Source organism: Hipposideros armiger, unplaced genomic scaffold, assembly GCF_001890085.2.
Source record: "Hipposideros armiger isolate ML-2016 unplaced genomic scaffold, ASM189008v1 scaffold_290, whole genome shotgun sequence".
In the NCBI taxonomy this organism is placed as follows: domain Eukaryota; kingdom Metazoa; phylum Chordata; class Mammalia; order Chiroptera; family Hipposideridae; genus Hipposideros; species Hipposideros armiger.
The window spans coordinates 1,284,249-1,307,348 of record NW_017731640.1 but is presented as its reverse complement, the minus strand read 5'-3'; the positions used below and the strand labels follow the sequence as shown (position 1 = coordinate 1,307,348).

Sequence of the window (23,100 nt, the reverse complement as noted above, 5' to 3'; positions counted from 1 at the left end):
AAGTGAGAAAAGGGAGCACAGATCCGTCCAGAAAGCAAATGTTTGAACACTACCAAAAAAGACAGAGAGGGAGCTCTGTGAAGCTAGAAAAGCTTTCGTGAACCCCATCTCATTCTAAAGTCAGGAAAACTAATTTCACATGCAAGTAAGTAACATAAAAGCATGGAGGTCAAATCCTATACAAAGTTACTATAAGAAAAAAGAAGAACAGAATAACATCCCTAAAAACAATGAAAGCATGGCTGAAAGATACGTCCAGAAAATAGATTAAAACTGCAATCTACTGGGCCAAAATCAGTTAAGACATTGAGAAAATTATAGAGGGCTTGAAAGAACAATGTATATCTAAATTATAAATACTTATACATGATGGACTAGAGCTCAGGAAAGAATTAGAAAGAGAAGAGATTCTTTTCAGAATTGAAGACTAAACTAGAAGGAATATAAGAGCAAATCAATTCAACAAGTAGTGCTTTAAGCAAAACTAAAGAAAAAGAAAATATTAAAACTAAAGAGGAATTCTGTCTCAGTAATAATGTAAAAAAGTTACAGAAGAAAAAATACAGAGAAAAGATTTTAAAGAAAGTAAAAATATTGAAGATAAGCAAAGAAGATTGAATACACAAAGAAGAAAAATAAAGCCAAAGAATTGATATTAAACCTATCATTCAAGAAAAAAAAGATCTAAAACTATATGTTTTGAAAATGTTGAAAGACCACATTATATACCTGAGACCACAGACCCAGAATGACCACCCAAAACAGTCTAGTAAAGTTACCAGATTTTAAACAAAGAGAAAAAAAAACAACCCCAAACTAAAAAACAAACAAAAAACCCTGGGCATCTATTATTTAAAAAGTGACTTATTAAGAAAATTAAGATTACCATCAGACTTTGACAGCAATACTTTTTGGCAGAAGAAAATAGAGTAACACATTTAAGATGCTCAAAGAAAAAAAGTATGAGCCAAAGATTTTATATCTAGCAAACTGACTTTCATGTCGAAAGGGCACAGAAAACTATCATCAACATTTAACAATGGAGGGAATATTCTTTCCATTAGCCTTTCTAAGGAATCTATGCGGGAGCAAGCTTCAGATAACCAAAAACGACGGAAGAGATGTCACCATTATAGCTGGTTATAGAGTTACCTGAGGACTAGGACTAAAGGTGGGCTGAGAGGGAGAGTCTTGAGTGTAATGGCTGTTTGTCCTAATAATGTAATATTTGGGGGGAAGAGAACATGCAAAAAAGTTAATTTTCTATAATCCTGCTGGTAGTAGTATTGGTATTGTTTACTGGGGCTGCTGTGCATGAAAATAACTGAGCAATTATGGGATATTTAAATTCTATTATCCTCTGTGTCTTTGAGAAGCAGAATTCTGAGGATGGAAGAAAGGGAATACCAATGTAATAGGAAAGAGGTTAAGTAAAAGCTCTGTGGTCTTGAGTTTACCGTATCACTATGTAGACACAAGTATATACCTGTGTGTGTATATACATGTGTATGTACCTCCTAGCTCTGTCCAGGGCAAAGGCCTAGAAACAATGACCAACCCAGACACAGTGAGTATCCTTACCACCCAGGTTTGGGTCTTGAGACATTATTTCTCACGAAAAGGAATTGGTGCTTCCAAAGAAATGTCTGATTCCAGGTTTGGGGACAAGAAACATATAAGATGAGCTTGGATATCTTGTGGTATCAGACAGCAAGGGAGCTATCAAAGACTACGTAGGGTCATTTAAAATGAAAGTATTCCGGTGCCAACGTGGTTCTCACTGGCCAAAGATGGGACAGTTTGAGTTTCAACAACAATAATAATTGCAATGAACCCAAACATGTTTAAATAATAATACATATACAAAAGAAGTGTCACATCAGGAGGGTGATGGGGGGAACTAATTCATTATATTTAAAAACTAGTAAGGAGCGGGAAAGAATGAAGCATTTATCTTGCCCTCGCTAGGTGAACTCTAACACTGGGTAACAAAAAGATAAATGATGGAAAGTGCCTCTTTATAAAAATATTCCAACCAATAAAGGAAAAATAAATGGTAAACTTAGACCATCACCATTTGTGACGCCCAGTGAATAAACAGACACAGCCATTAAGCACCACTGGCTACTAAAAATCAATAACAGAGACACATCCAGACTTGCGGTGCCTCCTATAGTCTTGCCAATGGGATTGAACCTGAGTCTGCCCGACCTCAGGATCCAGTGGCCAATCAGCGGGAAACCCAAAGGACAGAGGAACAGGGTGACAGGCACCACGATGACGCAATCAGCAAAGTCCACACTGCGGAAAACTCTACAGGTCCGGTTTCTTCAACAAATAAATTGTAATCACATGAAAAGGGTGGAGCAGGAACATGTGTGCTAAAAGCAAATTAAAAGCCGCAGCACTTTTTAAATGGCCAAAACTAAATTACAGCATCTAGGGATAAACATCTGGGTCATAAAAAACCTTTTTTTTTTTAATATGAAAGTCAGGATGGTGGTTACTTGTGGTGGGAGAAAAAGAGTTTTCATGGAAGGGGTTTTTGGGGTGGGTAGTAAAGCTGTGTTTCTTGTCCTGGGCAGCGCTGGTCTTATAACCATTCGTTAAGCCGTTCATTTGATTAAGGCCGTTTTCGTTATCTTTTTTACAATTTATTGTACGACAAAAATATTTTTCTAAAACGTATAATGATACCTATATGGTGGGAAATATTGTAAAGACTGAATGTCAACATTTCTTTGTAAACAGCGTCATCATGATGAGAAGTCCTACTACCTTTTTCTTTAATGAAAGAAAGGCATACTGCCTTTACTTTGAAAAAGAAAACTTCGTATCTACTCTACTGTTTCCACATAGAAGAGAATGTCGACACAGCTCAGCTTTAAATTAAAGACTTATTTTTATGTATTTTAAAACTAATATTGTTATAATGGGAAAGGCTATGCAAGAGGGGTTACAAGGCACAGGAAATCTCTGTACCTTCCACTAAACTTTGCTGCGAACCTGAAAGAGCTCTAAAATATAAAGTTTATTTTAGAAAGAACCCACCTAATACTAAGTTCTTTCCACGTGCCAGGCACCATGCTGTGTTATCCCATTTAATCTTTACAACAATCCTATGAGGCAGATTACATTTGTTCTCCCTTTTTATGGATGAGGAAACTGAAGCACAGAAGGGTTCGTTAACTTGCTCAAGATTACATAACTAGAAAAGTAGAACCCAGGTCTATCTGACTCCTGTGGGCAGGGTCCATAGTTGATCCATCTCGTGCTGCCCAGTATCAACTTATGGAATGAAACTGATGTACTGAATACCAGAGATCAGGAAACTGACATTGAGATTACCTAAGCTACGACCTCTAACACCACTTCTTGGCGGTAAGGAGTTGCTCTGAGCCCCGCAGTCACAGAAACCATTCTCTGGGGCAGAACAGTCTCCTTGGCACTAGGGCTGGAGTCCACACTGGCAAGGTGCTTTGTGTCTCAAGATTCAATGTGTTTGGGAAACTGGAGAGATGAAAGAAACAGCTACCGGCTGCTAACAGCAGGGAGTGCAGCAAAAATGTTTTATGTCCCCTAGGAATGCAGTCACCACCCTGACACAGTGAATTATCCACTCCAGACTGAGGAGCGAGATGTCAGAGTTCACGTTTCTTCACGAGATGCTGGACGCCATGACCAAAGGGGCTGAGAAGAGCATGGGACCAGTGGGAAACACAAGCTCCCGGCCAGGCAGGCCTGGCCCCCGGCCTGGCTCCATCGCTTACCAGCACCTACTTAGCCAGGGGGGTTCTCTCCCCTTCTCAGCTACCTTTTTCTGCACAATACTTACCATCACCTGACACATTATATACTGACTTTCATCTCTGTTTCCTATCTATGTCTGCCTACAATGTGAGAATTCGAGGGCTGGAACTTGATTTTGCTGTGTCTCTGAGCACCTAGAACCATGCCTGGCATAGTAGGGTCTTGGTAAAGGTGCGCTCAAAGTTGTTGACTTAAATTATTTCAACTCTTTCTGCTTTAAGTTCCTTATCTATGATACTGGGGATAATACCATGCACATTTAACCAAGAAGATACAAACAAACATCAAGAAGTAAGGGTTCAGTAGGTATCGGGGGATTTTCCCTCTATTTCTTTGCATAACACTCATTAACTGAGGATAAAACTCATCAACTCAGGACAAAAGTTCGCCTTCAAAGGCTAGGTAAGGACCTGCAAAGCTGGCCACTGACTTGCTCAGGACACCCTCAAAGCCTCCAGACCATTTTTAATGTGTGGATGAGAGGAAAAATATGTCACAGTAGGAATATGGGCAAAGAAAGTCCTAAGCAAATGGCTTATGAATAACTCTAGTGAGCTGTGACTTACGAGAACAGGGCGAAGGGGGACCTGCCAGGTCACATCACTAACAGGGACCAGCAAACCAAACATAAATAATCTTGGGTTAAAGTCTTTCCAGAAATCCTGCCACACCTCCATGGAATGTGACTGCTGGTGAATTGGGCATTCACTGGATAAAAGGGACGCTGCCTCCCAGGGAAAAAGTGCTTTACATGGGCCATCTCCCTGAATTTCTAAAATAATTTGCTGAGCGTGGCATTTTTATCCCCATCTCCCACATGGAAAGTCTGTGGTTCAGGGAGGAAGTGATTCCCGAGGTTGCGCGTCTCAGAAGCGGCAGCGCTCCTGCAGTCTCCGTTTTGCTGAGCCCGTGCTGAACGGATCTATGTGGGGGAGCACCTCTCCAGCACCTAAACATTCCACCGCACTTTTCACAAGCTTCCCTGACTCTAAAGCCCCCGGGAAGTGAATATATTAAGGTGAGAAATTAGACATCTACTAGATAATAACTGCTAGCTAATAAAACTTCAGCTAATTCACTGAGGTTTGGAGCAGTCAATCAACAGCTGGCATTTCTAACACTCCTGTTAGCTCCAGGCTAAGCCCCCAAAGTTTTAAACACCTTGCTCTTGTTTCATGATAAAACAGGAAGCAGCCAGGCACACGTCAAGGAAGTCCTGTGAAGGTAGCATTTAGGGAGAGATTTTCTTTCCTATGTTACAGTTGGGGAGCTACAGTTCAGAAAGGTACAGTAACTTGCCTAGAGTCACACAGTTGAGAAGAGGCAGAGTCCAGGTGAGCTCCAGGTCTAACCATAAATTATAGGGCTTTTTAACTTCACCATGTTGCTTATTATTTACCTGGGGTGGGGGTGGGGGTGACTAAACAGCCTTACTATCTGGGACCTGGTAGTGCTGGTTCTGAGCCTGTCTGACCTCAGACCCACGCTCCACCTTCTGCTGGACTCTGTACAGGAGGATGGGCTCCCTGGGCTCCCAGGTCAGGCGCTTCCTGCTTGGTTCGGCACATGTGAGGCCCTGGTGAGAGACTGGGAAGGGATGAAAGGGAGAAGCCGAGTGTCTCCCCCCTCTCTCTCTCCTTGGTACTTGTCCAGCAGTGGTTTGCCTCCTCTTTGACCCAAGAGCCCACTGCACAGACCCCCAACTTCCAGCTTTAGTCAGGTGACTCTGAACTTAGAAACACCATGCCAGGTGCAACCGGTCATCTCTGGATTACCTTTCTGTCCTCTTTTGAGCCTCAGATTCTCTGTCAATTGAACAGCCGTTTCTTTGAATTACTGTCCCTCTTGTAAACACCTGAAGGGTTTTCTGTTGTTCTGGGTAGATTGTTATGATGATCCCTAATAAACTAACCTTATGTTAATGTAGCTACTTTTATTATGGTGAAAATAATTGATTTTTTAAAAATCCTAAGATCCGTTGAAAAACAATGACCGCCCAGAAAGTTCAGCCTCTGGATTAACGCTGCTATGAGGAAGCTGACCACTAGGTGTCAGCACAGGAAAAGAGGAGGGTGGGCTAGTGTTTTCCTTTTCCATCCAATTATCCCCATAAATATCAAAAATTTAAACAAAATATTAAGCAATTAAAATGATCTATTAAAGGAATGTTTCTTAAAAGATATCTAAAATGTTGACATTTCCCCCTTTGCAAAATAGTTTATAAATGGTGTTAGTTTAACCTGTATTTTTCAAGACAAGAAACATTTGCACAGATTGGAGACACTGACTCTTAAGAGGAAACCAGCTCAGTTTTCTTCTGAAATGCCCTCAAATTGTGCGTAATACGGACCATATGGTAATCACCGCTGTGGCGAGCGGTCAGCGGAGAGAGAATCAGGCAGATGGAGGGTTCGAATCATGGCTCTGCCACTTCTTAAAAAGTGACATAACCATTCCTAGCCTGGCTTTCTCATCAGTCAAATGGGGCTACACCACTCTCTCCATGTAGGGACTATAAAAATCAAATAAGGGAATACATGTAAAGAGTCTAACATATAATAAATGCTTCATATTATTTTCTTTTCCTTACGACTTCAAGTCAATGATTTATTTACAAAACTGTGTTTCAGCTCCCAAACAACGAAGGACATTATAACTAAGGACTATTATGATTTCGTTCACTCCCAGATAATTACTGAGCACCTTCTATGTATAAGGCTTTCTGCCAGGGATGCGCGAGTAATCACAACACTGCGCTGCCTTCCGGCGCGGGCTTCCATTTCTTTGTGAGGAGGCATAGGACTGAATGTGATGGAGCTGTATATTTCTGAGAACGTATCCACACCCCACAGAAAATCAATGTGGATGCATGTCCAAGGGAGGGGGATGGGGGAAGGAAGTCTACATCCTCTAATCATCATTAATGCCATAATGTCCTCTATAGACCAAACCCACCATCGCTCCATCTTACATTATTGAGCCTCTACTCTGCTGGGGTATAAGAAAGATTAGACAAAATCTCGTTCTCAAGAAGCTCACAGTCTAGCTATGGACATGAAGTCACATATCACTGTTTCAGGCTCTAAATTGTCAAATGTTCTCACTGCTTGAAAATGGACCAGAAAGGTTTCCTTTTCAGACTCTCGTTGAAAAAGCAAAAGACCCTAAAGTGAGATCATTTGACTTAAAACATTGGCAACAGCAGCCATTTCTCTTTGCCACAGCTTCCACAAAGATACAGTATTTACAACTGCCACCGCTTAGTTCATTAATCTCTTCAGCTCTTGTATTTTCCTAACTGGAGCGGAGTATTTACTGCCTGTGGTGATTTCACAGCGCTGACCCTCTCCAGGTCCTAGCTGCCTATGGCTGGCTCCCATGCAGCTGCTGGCTGTGCCTTTGTTTGACACTTACTATTCACGGGGTACTGTTTGTGTCAGATTATCCTTCTCATGATCTAAGATGAAGCTGTGGATGATTTTTTTTGAAACTAAGCATCTATATTGTGCGATGCTGAAACATGATCACCAGCCTTTCATCAGAATGGGAAAACAGGGTATCATTCATCCATTTGTCCGTCCATCCATCCATCCAACACCTATTTAATGAGCACCTACTAAATATCAGCCAGTGTGAGAGACACCAAGGAGTACAAAACATGGCCCCATCCTATGGTAAGAGAGAAGCCATGTTATTGAGATTAAGAATTCCTAGAATTTAAAGCCTAGAATTCCTCCTGGATAGTCGAAGACACATACACTGTTTTATTTTTTCAAGTATTTTAGAACATATGTGGATTTCATTTTGATCATATTCAGCGATGCTCTTTGAAATCATTCACTTAAGCTTGATCATCGTGATTAAGCAGATTTCTTGCCTCTCCTCTCTCACTTAAGGACCCACATTTTACTTGGGCAGTCTACTTCTAGAACAATGGTTCTCAGTTCAGCGAGGGTTCTTTGTGTGGCTCCAAGGTGTCCGAACTCCCAGACTGAGCCCCTGAACAACATCAGTGTCCCCGGGAGGGGAACAGTGGAGACTGGGGGCCGATATCAAACAATAGTCATCTTATCCTAATAGGCAAAAAGTGTTTTGATGAAATAGGAAAAAAGATTCTCAACTATATTTTCTTATGCATTTTTTAAATTGACTCTAATGCATTTCTTCATTTTAAACCCTTGGCACCTACCATCATCCCCTTCAGCCTGTAAGTGTGGTGAGCAATAACATGAATGAATAAATATCAAGTAAATACTGAAGGGAATAGTTAAATACGTGGCTTCTTACGAATCCTTTATGTATCATTGGAGATAAAAGCCAAACTTTCGCAGTTACTTCAAAAGATAGGAATAAACAGGCCAGAATCTCATTGTTTTTTCAATGGTTCCAGGTAGCCTGACGCTTGCTGAACAAGGGCGGCCACCACTGTTCTAGAATGTCTCACTGTCCTCCTCTTCTTCCTTTACTTCCTTGTCATCCACGAGTGGTCACTATCATTTACTTGATATCTACTATCAACAGAAACATAGTGCTAAGTTTTACATACATTATTGTTATTTTTTTGCAATAGTCCTGTAAGGTCGGCACTATTTCCATTTTACACATGAGGAAAAACTGAGGCTCAGAGAGGTGGAGTGACTTCAAACTCATCTTCTGGCAGATGAGAGAGCCAGGATTAAAACCCAGGTGAATCCAAAGACCACACTCTTTCCATCACACTTGGTGGCCTCCTTAGTCATTTAGAGCCACAGAGCTACGGGTCCCGGGATTCCCAGTGGTGGGAGCACCCCGCCTCTCCACCCCTGCTTCATTCCCAGGACACAATCTTGACTTGGGGTGAACACTAAAACCAGAAAACACGGTGGTAAGTTAGTTACCAGCACCACTTCTGGCCCACTGTAGGCTCCAGCTGTCACTGCATCTGCTTAGCTCAGGCCTGCAGGTGTTGGCTTTAACTCCCTATCTGCTCACTGAAAATAAACTGGAAAATAAGAAAATCTTTCACAAACTTTCTTTCCAGAATATTCATAGGTACATATTCATGCTTCACACACACACTACTGTCTGCTTAAAATCAGCATGGGCTCTACGTGGAAAACAATTTGCTGGTTCCTCCAAAAGTTAAACAGAGTTACCACATGACCCAGCAATTCCACTCCTAGGAATATGCCCCAAAGAATTGAAAACAGGCACTCACTCAGATACTTGCATGGGAATGTTCACAGCAGCATTATTTGCAATAGCCAAAAGGTTGAAAAAGCCCAGGTGTCCATCAACAGGTGAGTGGATAAAATGTGGTCTATGCACACAGCAAAATGTTATTCAGCCATAAAAAGGAACAAAGTTCTGACATGCTACAATGTGTATGAACATTGAAAATATTATGCGAAGTGAAATAAGCCAGACACAAAAGGACAAATGTGGTAAAACTGCATGTATCTGAAATACCCAGAATAGGCAAATTCCTAGTGGTGGAAAGCAGGACAGAGGTCACCAGAGGCTGGGGTGAGGGACAGCGGGGAGTTACTGCTTGGTGGATAGAGTTTCTGCATAGGGTGATGAACATTTTTGAAAATAGTGATGGTGGTTGTATGACACCGTGAATGTAATTAATGCCACTGAATTATATACTTAACAATGGTGAAAATGGCAAATTTTATGATATATAAAATTTTACCACAATTAGAAAAAAAATAGCATGGGCTCTGAGGACAGACATGGGTTCGATTCCAGCTCTATCATTCCCAAGCCGTGTGCAGAATGTCGGAGCAGCAGAGGAACACACACCAGCTTTGTCGGAGCCCCCTTTCCCTGATGGCCTCATCTCTTGTCTTGCTGTACTGTACCTATCATTTTAAGATTCCTCAAACCTTTATTTCGCACCAGATGGAAGCCCAGACAAATGAGTAACATCCCTTCCGAGTTCTGGGTACCCTCTGCTTGCCTGTGAGGAGCGCAAGGAACGCACCCCACGAAGGGTTCTTAGTTCTTTGCAATTTGAGCTGCTCTGAGGCTGAGTCAAAGGAAATCTGCATCCTTACCACGTTGTAACAAGTTGGCACCCACAGTCAGGCTCCTGCACAGGCTTGTACTTCCGCACTCAGAGGGCTTCGGAATACAGCACTTGAAAGCTTTATTCACAAAGATGTTTAGTGGAGTATTAACTATAATACCACACAATTGGCAACAACCTAAATGTCCACCATGAGAAAGTGGTTCCAGAAATTACGGTAGCTGTACTTGGTAGAATATTCTGCAGCTATGTAAAAATGCACATGATGTAATGTTAAATGGAGGAGGAACACACTTTCAACTTAGATTTGCTAGCAGCTATATAAACACTTTGCATAATGAAAAATAATTAAAGAGAATATACAAAAGGTAGTTCAGTGGGATTATGGTGATGTTTTAATTTTTCTAGTTTCTAAATATTTTTCTATTGTCTGTTACACTGAAAACCCACATAAATACAGTTGTTGTTTTTAAAACCATGAGATCAGCAGTGTTCCTCAACCAGGAGACAGGCATATATGGTGTTTTTCTGACCTGCTCCAACACAGCCTGGTCCTCTGATGCTTGAAAGCCAGGCTATCAATCTGCTTTGATCTTAACTTCTCGATCTTCAAGGGGTTCTAGGTGGATGAATATGACGCAGCAGAATCACGTGCAAAATCAGGGGCTGGATGGTGGAGGATGCCGGTGTGCCCACAGCTGGATCTGGAGGCTGGGCCTCTAGGGATGAGCTGAGCAGCACACCTTGGGGAGCTGCTGCTGCCTGCACAGCCCCCGGAAACAGAATCCCGAACGCTTACTGTCCCCAGGCCAGCACTCACTCACTCCCTGTGGTCAGGGGCTGTGCTCCATTCATCCTGGGGAAGCCCCGCCAGCAGCTGGGTCCAGAGACAGCCACACGAGCTTGTCGAATAAACCACTCTCATGGTGCTCCATCTACACTGGCCTTTCCAGAGACGCCGGCCTGAACAGGATGCACCTTACAGCACCTCTAACATTAACCAAGGACGTGCAGTGGACACACGCGGAACAGGCACCTACACACGTACTGTCTTAACACGACTCCATGGAGCATGAGCTATGAAATACGAAACTCCGAATAGAAAAAGCGATGACATTAGAAGACACGAGTATTTTTAAAAGTTCTTTAAAACTGAGGCTACTGGGCTAAGAAATGTCTTTCAAAGAGAGGGTGGTGAGTTAGTCTTATTCAGATTTCAGGATGATATATTTTAAACAAAGAAGTAAAACTAGGATTCTTTAAAAAATTCATTCATTCTCCAGAGATGGGAGGAAGGGGAACCATTCACGAACCATGCTGCTATCCGCACACCCCCTCAGAAGTTACAATCTTGTACCAAGCAGAGAAAAGATCCTTGGCCTAGCAATTAAAATCATTTGTCTTTTCTCCCCTTCTTGCCAAAAAGGACCCCAGCCCTAACTGGTTAATCCCTAACACACACTGCTACTCCCAGAGTTGCCTGGCAACTGCGAGGAGGCGTGTCAGAGAGCAAGAAAGGCCTAAATAAATGAGCTGGAGCCTCGCTGCCGCTTGACATGGATAAAGGGGGGTTTTCCGAATGGAGCTGCCTGGCTGCTTGTGGTTCTGTCATTTAAGTGGAGAACAAGTTGGCTTGGCCGATATTGTTAAATATTTTGGGCTTTGCACCTGATATTCTCCGGGTGACTGAAAAATGGGTCACATGTCCTTGTGATTTGTAGACATTCTCCACTCTAGCAGGCAGCAGCAACCTCCAGAGCCTAGACAGGACAGGACGCAAGGTGGGCACATGGCCAGAGACCGGGGGGCCAGCCCCCAGCCTCACACACTTCACTGTTCCTTCGTTTCTCTCACCTATCCTTCCATCCACGGTTCCAAAATACACTCATTGATGCCTACACTAAGCCATGACCCATGCCCGGTGCTGGGAATGCAGAGAGAAAGAGTTATTAAAGTGGAGCACGTGGAAACCAGAACAAAGACAGACAAGAGGGTGTGGTGGGAGGGACCTGAGTTTTGGAGTCAGCCCGACCTGAGTCTGCCTCCCAGCTCTACTACTTACCAGGAAGCCACCAGCAATCTAGGCTGCTATCTCCCATCTGCAAAATGGATAGTAATGGGCAGTGGTGGGGAATTACTGAGATCATAGATGAAGCAACGGAGAGATGAACCGAGCTCCGACCTTGGCGGAGGCCACTGGGCATGTGGGAGACATGGATGTAGCTGGACACCCTCACTTTCTGACCTCAGGAGAGCCCTTTGAAATCATTCACCTGGCCCTGGGACAGGCACGCGGTCCCCCGGCAGAAGGCGTGGACAGAAGGGAGCAGCCTGGCTCTTGGCCTGTGGCTGTGCCTCAGAAAGGGGGCTGCCCTCCTCTTCCCCGCTGGGCAGGGGAAAGAGAAAGAAGCTTGAGACACCCCCCCCCGCCCCCACCCGAGCCAGCTGCAATCTGAATTTGTTTTTCAGTAGGAAAGAAATTTAAAAAGGCCAAGGAGCTAAAAATCTCAAGTGAGCTCTGGGCTGTGCAGTCAGAGTTGCCCATCTCTGCTTCCCAGGCTGGGGCTCGGCTCGCCCACACCCCAAGCCCGGCGGGCACTGAGAGGACTCAGCGGGAGCCAGCCCCCAAGCTGCTCCAGGAGCACAGTGGAAAGGAGCACTGTCACGTCTGCCGGTTTTCATGTTTTTAAAAAAACCAAACCTCTATGACTCTGCAGTGACCCGAGTCTCATGACTGCACCCACTGGCCAAGGTGAAAAGCAGTGGGAGCGGGTGAGCAGCTGTACCCTCGTCCCCCCTCCTCCTCGCCCCCCCCCCCCAACACACACTGCTCCTGGCCTTTCACCCGCAGGCTCTCCTGGCCCTCCACTGCTGGCTGCTGCCTGGACCCTGCTCGGCACTCTGCCTCAGAGGCGGGGCCTCCAAGCCACCACCGGCTTCTGGCCACGGTATTTCTCCCTCAACTTATATATCAAAGGCCTTCAATGTATTTGGATCCCAATCAACACACGTCAGGGATTCTGCCTAAGGAAATAGTTCAGACCACGCATGAAGATTTATCTAAAGATGTTCACCACAGTGTGGTTTAAAATGGTGAAAGGTCACTGACAAATAAGGAGGACCAGCGCTGGGATCACGTGGTGGGCCTCGGCACTGATTTCAGATGTCGCGAACTTGATAAAAATCCCCGCGAGTGGGACCCGGGTTGAGAACCACTGCGGTCACCTGATGGGATCCATGCAGCCATTATAAATGATTAAGAACAGTTTTTATATGATGTGAATAAATGCTTACAACATACTAAAAGGCCAAACCAAATAACTGGGAACTGAATTGCTTTGCCAGTAATATCTGCACTGTCTAAAAGTAAAAAACCAAAAAAACCAAACCAAAATGAAACAAAAACCACCCCAAAACCCCTAGAACCTGAGTAGAAATTGCTAACGTGTGATCTTAACTCCAGATGATTGGATTATGAGTGTTTTTTCATTTCTAGTCCTCTGTCACAGTAAACGGTTTTTTACCAAGAGCAGGTGCTCTTTTTACAATCAGAGAAACAACAGAAAGACAAGTGGCCCCGGGAGTGGCCGTATCCTCTCAGCACCATGCTGCCTGCCACCCGAAGGCTCACCCAAGGCACCATCCCCACCCCACCCCACCTCCGTGTGGCCAGTGCCCCGACCTTTCACCCCTTCTTGGGCTCACATGTGCTTTGCAGTCATTATTTTAATGAATCCCCCAATCTTGTATGGAAAGTGCTGTTATCCCATTTTTTGGATGCGGAGAATTGGCTAGAATTAAATGCATGGTTTAAAAACCGTCTAGGTGACATGGTAATGATGCTTGGTGAGAAAACTTCTGGCCCCCTAGCTTCCCTCTTGGCCTTCCAGAAAAAAGCCATTCTGGTACAGATGAATGAGACTGAAAGCATGACAAATCTACCACGTTTTGGTGATTCTAAGACACAAATTTCTTCACACTGTAACACTTCTGAAACCAGGATGTGTCTTACAGTTGATGGCATCCTTCAATTATAATTGGCAGCATCCTTTTCCCTTAATGGTCCATAAAATAATGGTACGTCTTATGATTGAATAGCAGCTTAGGCTCAATGAAATGTACCATCTTTACAACCAAACCCATCATTCTATCCTTGAAATGCCACTTTTAATGGCCATATAATATTCTATCATTGCCCATGATGGGCATGTACTCTGTTCTGTGTTTTTACCATTATAAATACTGCTACTGGGAACACCTTTGCATTAAGCTTTCCCTTTTTCTACTATGGGCATCATCATCCTCTCTCAAGTCCAAAGTATGGGAGACACTTTGACATTTTTTGCCCCTAATCTTCATATTTTACCTATCACTATAGTCATCTAGTCATTTCTATTTCATGGTACCTTTTCCTGGTGTAACCAGTGGAAGGCTCTCTTCTGAGCTCCCCCTAACAGTCTCCTGGTCTCTGGGTTTCCAGCTTCCCTTTTCATCCATCACTGTATGACTTCAGTCACATTGTATCTCTGCTCAAAAACTCACACTCCCTACAGGGTGAAGTTCACACTGCTAGCCTGGCATCCAAAGCTGTGAAGTTTGGCTCCAGTCTTTCCTGCAGGCCCATCTTCCCACTCACATCCATGACTTCAGACTAAGTGGCCATGAGGGGTCCTGCCTCCAAGCCTCTGCTCACTCAGGGAACTCCACAGTCCTCGCAAGAAGGGACTCTTTCTTTCACCAAACCTCACCCATCAGGCCCAGGTCAGTTTCATTTTTCCTATGAGATGTTTGATGGCTCGTTTCATCCTATAAACATCTGGAGATGCAGAGTGACAGGCCTTCGTCTCCTCATTCCACAGGTGGAAAAACTGAGGGATTAAGTGGCTTGCTCAAGGTCATACAGCTCAGAAGTAGAAGGATGGGCTTTAAACTCCAGGGCGTCCATCCTTAAATCCAATGTCTTTCAGAGCCAAGTGCAAGTACAACCATAAACTTTTCTGAAGGAGCAACTTGTGCCCTAATCATATGCCCAGCAACATGTACCAAGAGTCAATAGCCTCTGGGTTCTAGACAAATACAGGACAACCACGAGCTCATCGTACGAGTGGAAATACTTCATGTCTATCAGCTCTCAGCAGCCCAAGGTCTGAGCCAGCTGTCCCATTCTTATTTTAGAGATGGGAAGACAACTATATTTTTCTTGAAATACCTCTCTCAAACACCACCGAACATGGCTGGTTTGGCTGGGCCCGAGCTCAGGACGAAGAATTTGGGCCACCTCACTTACAGGCAAGCAGGACAGGAGGAAATTCCTTTAATCCAAAGGGCTTTAGAGGACCTAAGGGAAGTGTTTCTTAGGAAGCAAAAAGAGTGCTCCCTTCTGTATGTGACCGTGACATTGCCTGAACCTGAGGCACCCCAGAAAGTCAGGCTTTCGTGCTGGATGGTAGACAAGGAAGCGCCCCCTGGCCACTTCACAGGGTATGGCCTGGCTGAAGGGAAAACAGGTGTCTGCTATTATTACTCTGTGTTTCACTTAGACAAATGATGGAATCATAGCAGAAAAAAACAAAACAAAACAAAAAACACCCATCCTTACCCTACAGGCAGTGTGACCTACGTGGTCCCTCACGCACAATCCACCTAGGCTGGGTGTGGCTGCCATCACCCACCCGCTCAGGAGGAAGAGAGTTCTGTGCTCCTGAGAGAAAGGGCCGACAGCAAGGTTCCTCTCCAGGGTTTTCTCTACAGGGCGACCCACGTCCCCGGGTCACCATTCTCCTTGACCAAGGGGCCAAGAGTAGGCTGAGCAGAGGGATGTCAGATGCAAACTTTTTATGGAAGCTCGTAGAGTTGGTACTTCCATAGGTTTTAGGGTTGACCTGATGTCTTCCTATCCTAACGGCGAGTCACCGCACAGGGCAGGCAGGGGACACGGATGAGGCAACGGGGGCTCAGAAAGGCTGAAGGGCCAAGGAGGTGGATCACGCTGTCTCCCAGTCCTCGGCGTGCTTTATAGTCACTTACACCAACATCACTTTGGAAGCCTCTAAGAAGTGAATCCCCAGGGTGATTTACTTTCTCAAGTGTGGAGAAAGCTCCCTGTACCGGAAAAGGGCAGGGAGGCACCATGGGGAATCATGGGCTTTGCCACCCTCGGGCCCCTCCAGGGCTTAGCAAGCCATGCCCATTCTGAGCCTTGGTTTCTGCATCAGTAAAATGGAGACGTATCGCTACCTCTGTCTTTCTGTGAATCCTCAGTGACGGCCGCCGTGTGTGAGGGGCTAGCACGGTGTTAACACACAGTCAGCGCTGCCATCCAGGGAGGGGTGGGTCCTAACATTCACAGGGGCAGTCAGTGCCTCACACATGGCAGCACTGCCTCCCTGCGCTAAGAGGCAGGCTGCAGGCAGGACACTGCCCCTGGGCCCCACCGCATGCATTCCAGGTGAGTTCAACAACCAGACCAAAAGCATGTTTCTCGTGGTCCCTGAGGTGCATTTCTCAGCCCTGACCAAACACGGGTTTGTAACATCCCGAGAAGCTACTCACCGGCTCAATTTTCAGAGCGTTGCGGTAGCTGCCGAAGAAGGCGGCCTGCGCCTTGAGGAAGGCTCTGGCCACACCGTCGCCAGTTGTGGTGGAGACCTTCTTCAGCCGGTTCTTCAGTGAAGAGATCTGGTGACCGAGAGAAAGGAGACACAGGCTGAGGACAGGGTCGGACGAGGAGGGCTGACTAAGAGCTCTAGAAAACCCCTGGCAGGGGGATCGATTTGATAGCTCAGCTGCTGGGAGAGCAAAAATGCACTCAGTATTAGGGCAGGTTTTTGAAATTTAAGTGAATGTTGCTTCTACTAGAGCATATGTAATAAAAAACAAAAACAAAACCACTTTCTAAGCAGTTACAATGTGCCAGGTAAGTGTTTCACATAACATTTCTAATTTAATCCTTTCAAAAATCCTGCACAGAAGAGATTAATGTTTCCATCTTGCAAGGGTGAAACAGTCTCAGACGGGTTATTACATGCCTAGGAACAAACCTAAAAAGTGGCCAAGTCGGGGTATGAATCAAAATCTTGAAATCTGACCCAAAACTACACAAAGATTTTTAATTCCAATTCCATTTCCTCTTCAAATTACTTACAAATAGTACAAAGAAATGACTCATTTATAATGCTTAATGTATATTATTACAAACAATTAATATTCACTATTATATACCACACACTTCATACTCTAAAGGAATAGTAGTTTATAGATAAGCACTCACAGGTTAAAAGAAAATAGACAAGAAAGCCATGGCAATGGGAAAAGAAGTGGCTGGGAATAGATTCAGTGTATCAAAATAAGCCATAAGGCCTTACACAGTGGCTAGAAATGAACTATAAACTTAAGAGCCTCCTAGTGGTCAAAGCAAAAAGGGGTTACATGAGTTGTGAGATTCCTTAGGTCCAAGCATTATAAACAAACCACCAGTTAGTTGCACAACTGAACACTGATTTTCCTGAAAGTGAGAATGGAATGAGATTTTTCCTGTGAGTCCTCAGTGTGGGGATGACGACGGCATGACAGCCGCTGCCCTCAACATCAGAGACATCGGCCTTCCTGGTGTTTCTAACCTGCCCCAGGTCATCCCAGGAGGCCACACTGCACAACTTCTGGGCACACCACTCACACCGTGTTCCATGTGAAAGGCACCCCTGGAGTTGGGTGACGTGCGTCCTTGCGTCCTTTACTTACTCAACAAATACTCATGATTTCCTGAGTGCCTGGGGCTATGTTAGGTGTTGCGGATACAACGGTGAACAAAACCAGACGCAGGCTCTGCCCTCATGAAGCTCACACTCTAGTGAGGAAAGTACCCATCCTGTGACGAGCCTGGGACAGGCTCACCCAGGTCAAGGAAGGGTTCCTGGAGGGAAACAGGCCTGGACTGGGATGTGAACGATGCACTGATGGAGTCACCTCAGCAAGTGGGGGAGGAACCGTGTACAAGCACGGGGAACAGCACTTGCAAAGGCCTGTGGAGAGGAGTTCAGGGGACAGAAAGGACTGTGGCTTCCATGGAGGCTGAGGGGGAAACGTGGCTTAAAACGAGGCGAGAGAGAAAAGGCAGGGTCAGAAGAGCTTGTGAGTACATTAAGGAATTTTTTCCTTCGTCTTGAGAGAAATATAAAGCTAATGGCTGTTTTTAAGCACGCAGATGACATACCTAGGGCACATTTCAGGTGTCAGTAAGGGGTGTAAAGGACTATCTAATGGCTTGACATTACTTAAGGATAAAATTGAGGATAAAATAGAAAATTAGATTCAGTTGGTCCATGAATCATCTACAAATCTTTAATATGAATGAGTGATGATCATATTTTAGGCTCCATAGCTTTCTTCAGAATCCTAAAGGTACCTGGGAGCCTAAATATTAAGAATCACTGATCTGGGAAGGATTACATATACTTTAGAAATGGCCCATGAACATTCTTTCTTATCGCTACATTTCTGATAAGGGATTTTTCAATAGCTTATTAAGATATGTTTTACACACCACAAAATCCATTATGTAAAGTGCATAATTCAGCGGTTTTTTAGTGACAAGGTTAGACAACTATCACTATTATCTAATTCCAGAATTTATCACCCAAAAAGAAAACATCTTATAGGTAGTCACTTCTCATTCCCCACCTCCTCCTCCATCCCCTCCTCCCTCAGCCCAATCCCAGGCAACCATTAATCCACTGTCTTTCTCTATGGATTTACCTATTCTGGAAAGTTCATATAAATGCAATCATACCATATGTGGTCTTTGGTGACTGGTTTCTTTCACCAAGCATCATGCTTATTAGAAATAAGGTTCATCCGTGTTGTAGCACTTAGCAATACTTCATTCTTTGTCCATTGTAGGGACATGCCACATTTTACTTATTTATTGGTCAGTTGATGGGAATCTGGGTGTTCCCACTTTTTGGCTATTATAGATAATGCTGCTATGAACACTCATGTATAAGCTAAAAGGATACATGGAACATAGTGCTTAGCACATAGTAGGGCATCCATAAGTGTTTATTGAGTCGAGGGGGGGAAATCCTGTGCTGTTGCTTCAAGGGCTGTGCCATATGCTTGGCTGGTCAACTGGGTGTGGGGTAGGACTGACAATCTTCTCTGATAAATCAGAAGTGACGGGAGCATGCATTAAGGGGGCTGCCACCACAGCTCTGCTTGGAGGCAAGCCAAGGAAAATAACTGTCCTCTGGAGTAGTTCGGGTGGGTGTAAATACTTGGTTTATTGTGACTGCCCCTGTTCTGAGACACACGAACCCCAGCACCACAGCGGTGGGCACCCGTGAGGAGCAAAGCAGGCCGCTTGGCACCCAGGCAGGCTCTGTCACGGGCTTTCAACTTGAAATAGCAACGTGAACATGACACATACTTTATTAAGATGTGAAAAATATTGCTCACTCTCCACTCCCCAAATACTGAAAACCCTATCCCTCCCGAGGATGAGGGTGACATTTCCACTCTTTGAAATGGCGCAAGCCACAGTCGGGCTTCTCTTGGCTCCTCAAAGACCTTGGGCCACCTGTGCCGCAGATTATTCCTCACTTAACCTTCCCTGGCCTTTCCCGATCATTCGGGAGGTGTTTAATTACCTTGGATTCGCAAGCTGCACTTCAGGTGAGCCTCTCCTAATGGCCTCATTACCATTTTACACAAAGAGGTGGTCACTGATGGTGACCGAGCGAAAGGAGTGTGTGCCTTCCTGCCTGCCCAGCTGGTCTGAAACCAGCCAAGTGGTCCCAGGCTCTTGGGGCCCCTGTGGCCACCGAGGCCAAGGCTTCTGAAGACCTCTCCTCACCCTGCAACATGGAGCTGCTTTGGTCAGCGCTTCAAACTTTGAAACGTCAAGTATATGCGCATCTGATAACTGGTGATAATATTTTGTCCTTTAAATAAAACTGAGGGAAGAAAATCTAAGGCTCAAGTAACCCACAGTCATACATCTAAAGCTGAACTTGCCCTAAGAGCTCCTGGGGGTGCTTGTCAGATCAGTAACATCAGGGTTCATCAGGCCCAGGCTGGGGGTGACGGAAATGCTGATGACGGTGGCTTCCTCCTTTATTAGGTATCAGAGGAGGGAGACAGAAAACAAAGGGAAGAGAGCCCAGAACTGAATTCATCGGCTTCGCTCTGAAGCAACCCTCCTTGTCCTCTGTTCTGTCTTGGTTACCGCAGTGTCAGCCAGTCTACTTGGCCAGTTCCAGGTGCTGGATTCCACACTTCTTCCCTTCCCATTACCCCCCCCCCACACACACACACACATCTTATTAATACCACCCCAGGGGCCGGCCGAGTGGCGCGTTGGTTAAGAGCTGGCTTGGGACGCCAGCTCTGTGCAGCAGGGCCCTGGTTCGGATCCCACATGGGGGCCAGTGACACTGCCCTCTACAGCTAAGATTGTGAACAACAGCTCGACCTGGAGCTGGGCTGCCGTGAGTTGCTGGCAACGGTGTAGGCTGCAGCCCCTGCTGCAGTGGGCTGCCGTGAGCTATGTGAGTGGCTGGCAGCCAGCGTGTGCAGCCGGCAGCCGGTGTGAGCTGCCAAGAGCCGCCGTGAGCGGCCATCCAGAGGCCGACGACTGATCTGCCTCACCCAGGAAGAGCGCAATAATACCAACATGGACCAGTGAAGCAACATCCTCCCCACAAGTAGACTGAAGAACAAAACGACAGCAACTTGTCTGTTTCCCTCCCCCAATTCCCCAATAAAATCTTAAAAAAAGAAAAAAAATACCACCCCAAATATGCTCTCTCCTCTCAGAGCCCATGACCCTTGCCCCGTGCGGTTCAGCTCCATCCATCCTCTGCCCAGGCTGCTGGAGCAGTTTCCTAGACGGGCTCTGTTTTCTGTTTCCCATCCATGCCGTCCACCCAGGGCTGTCTCAGTTAATCATCTTGGGAAAACACGAATGTCACCACTTCAACCCCTCCCTCAAAACCCTTCAATGTCCCCACCCTTGGCTACCTGCCCCTTCAGAAAAACATCCCAACTCCTCAGAGCAGCTGTGAGGGTTTCCTCAGTTGGCCTCATTTCGCCCTGGCCCCACTTAAAAGCTCTGCTTGACTGATACCAAATTGCTACGTAGAAGCATATATAACTCTCCAGCTCATACACATGCCGATGACACACATGGAGCTGTCCCTTCCTGTCCTGCTTGTGAACATCTCATCACCCTTTGAAAGACCATCCAAGTGTCTATCCATGGAGCTGATTAAATTATACCACATCCTGTCAATCCACAGAGAACGTGGCAGCGCTCTATGAACGGACACGAAAGGATGGCCACAAAATATTGCCAAATGGGGGGAAACACGCAAGCTGCAAAACAGTGTGTACAGTATGAATCACTGTATAAAATTATATACGTACACATATGTAGTATAAATCTAAAATGTCATGTATCAAGCTTTAACCAGGCAGAGATGCTTTCTGTTTTATGAACTTTTGATTGTTTTGATTATCCTTTATAAAAAAGCATATGTTACTTGCATAATAAAGAATTTAAATGAGGTATTTTTCTTTAATAGTCACATTAAACACCGCCCTGGGTTAAGGGAAAGAGGGACTCCAGATGTCCCCTCATCTGTGCAGCCTCTCCTAACCCCTAAGACGCCCTGCCTGGCCCCCTCGGCACGCATAGGTGATTCTCCGGTGAGGTGCAGTGTCCACCATCTTTCCTGCTAGATTCCGAGCTCCCCGAAGGTCCAGCAGTGCTTGGCCGAGTGCAGTCATTCAGTACTTTCCACTGAATGAGATAACAGGTGAGCCAGTGTTTTGACATCTTGAACGGCAATTCCAGTCTCCGCCTGGAGGAAAACTGAGGATCACACTCTCCAATGGCTGATCATTAGAAGGAGCTGGTCTCAGTCGGGAAGGACTGGGGGAGAAACTGATAGTCATCCATCCCCCTTCTGCAGAAGGCCATCATTAAGATGCAACCAGAATGAACCCGTGGGTGCTGGTTCATTGGACAACCAGGCCGGTACACGACACTGCAAAAGCACCCTGTCTGGGAGCAGACGCGGTGTCCTCACCCCCACACCGCCCTGCACCTGGCTCCTCTTTTACCTGGTTGCTGTAGGCTATACCTCTCAGGCTTCACCTGCTCCTCTATCCCCATGCACTCCGCAGGCAGGAGAGTGTAGAGCTTGAATCACATAAGCCCAAGTCTAAGGCTGGAAACCTGGCTTCCCTGCTTTCTTAACCTTTCTCAGCTTCCGTGTCCTCTGCTGTAAAATGAGGTATCTGTATACATACATTGTGAGGATTAAAACCCAATGGATGTAAAGTGGATGATGGATGCAGCGAGTGCCGAGCATTTTGCTGTTACCATCTTTCCCCATGTACAAGACGCACCCATTTTCGAAAAATTTGGGGTCTAAAAACTGGATGCGTCTTATACAGTGGTTGTAGATTTTTTAACTTGCATTTCCCGCTTTTTTCGCGCTTGTTTTAGTGCTCATTGCTGTAGATTTTTTTTACTTGCATTGCCTGCTTTTTTGTGCTTGTTGTCTTTGCGCTCATTGTTTCGCACTTGTTACAGGTATATTATGTTAGGTTACGTTTTGCCACGTTCTGCCCAGAAATGGCTCAGAAAAGATTTTCGTACAGTGTTGAATTCAAGTTAAAAGTGATCCGGTTTGCAAAAGTGAATGGAAATCATGCTGCTGAACGTAAGTTTTGTCCTCCTTCAACTGAGAAAACAATCCGAGACTGGCTACGGGAAGAAGAAACCCTACTGAAAACGCCATGCAGAAGGTCATGAGAGGTAATATATGAGACAGTGATTCATCATCGGACACAGATGAGGACAAGCTAATGGTTGGGAGTTTTGACAGTGATGAGGAGTTGTATGAATTTTATGATGAATAAAACTTGAGTTCAATAACTTTATGTAATACATTTTTTTCCAAATTTCAGGCCCCAAAATTAAGGTGCGTCTTATACATGGGGAAATACGGTAGTTCAGGTTTCATCTTTTACCTGGACCACTGCAACAGTCTTTCAACTGGTGGCCCTTACTCTATTTTCTTCCTGGTCTAATCCATCCTTTGCATCAAACTCTTTCTAAAGCAAGGGGTTGAATCTTATTATTGCTACCTTCCCCTAAAATCGGCAGAGGTTCCGTGCTGCTAACAAAGCCCACGTTCCTTAGCACAACACCTGAGGCCTTCTGTGGGCCTGGCTCAGGCTCCGTTTCCAACGCTGTCTTCAATTCAGCTTGA

At 45.1% G+C, this 23,100-nt stretch overlaps 1 protein-coding gene across 1 annotated transcript in view; it reads right to left on the bottom strand.

The window, feature by feature from the left end:
- Positions 1–23,100, bottom strand: part of DENND1A (DENN domain containing 1A) — a 493,284-nt gene that overhangs the window by 134,270 nt on the left and 335,914 nt on the right. Inside the window, exon 12 of the mRNA XM_019658787.1 lies at positions 16,376–16,501. Within this exon, the coding sequence (XP_019514332.1) occupies positions 16,376–16,501 (126 nt within the window). The remainder of the gene's footprint in view (positions 1–16,375; positions 16,502–23,100) is intronic.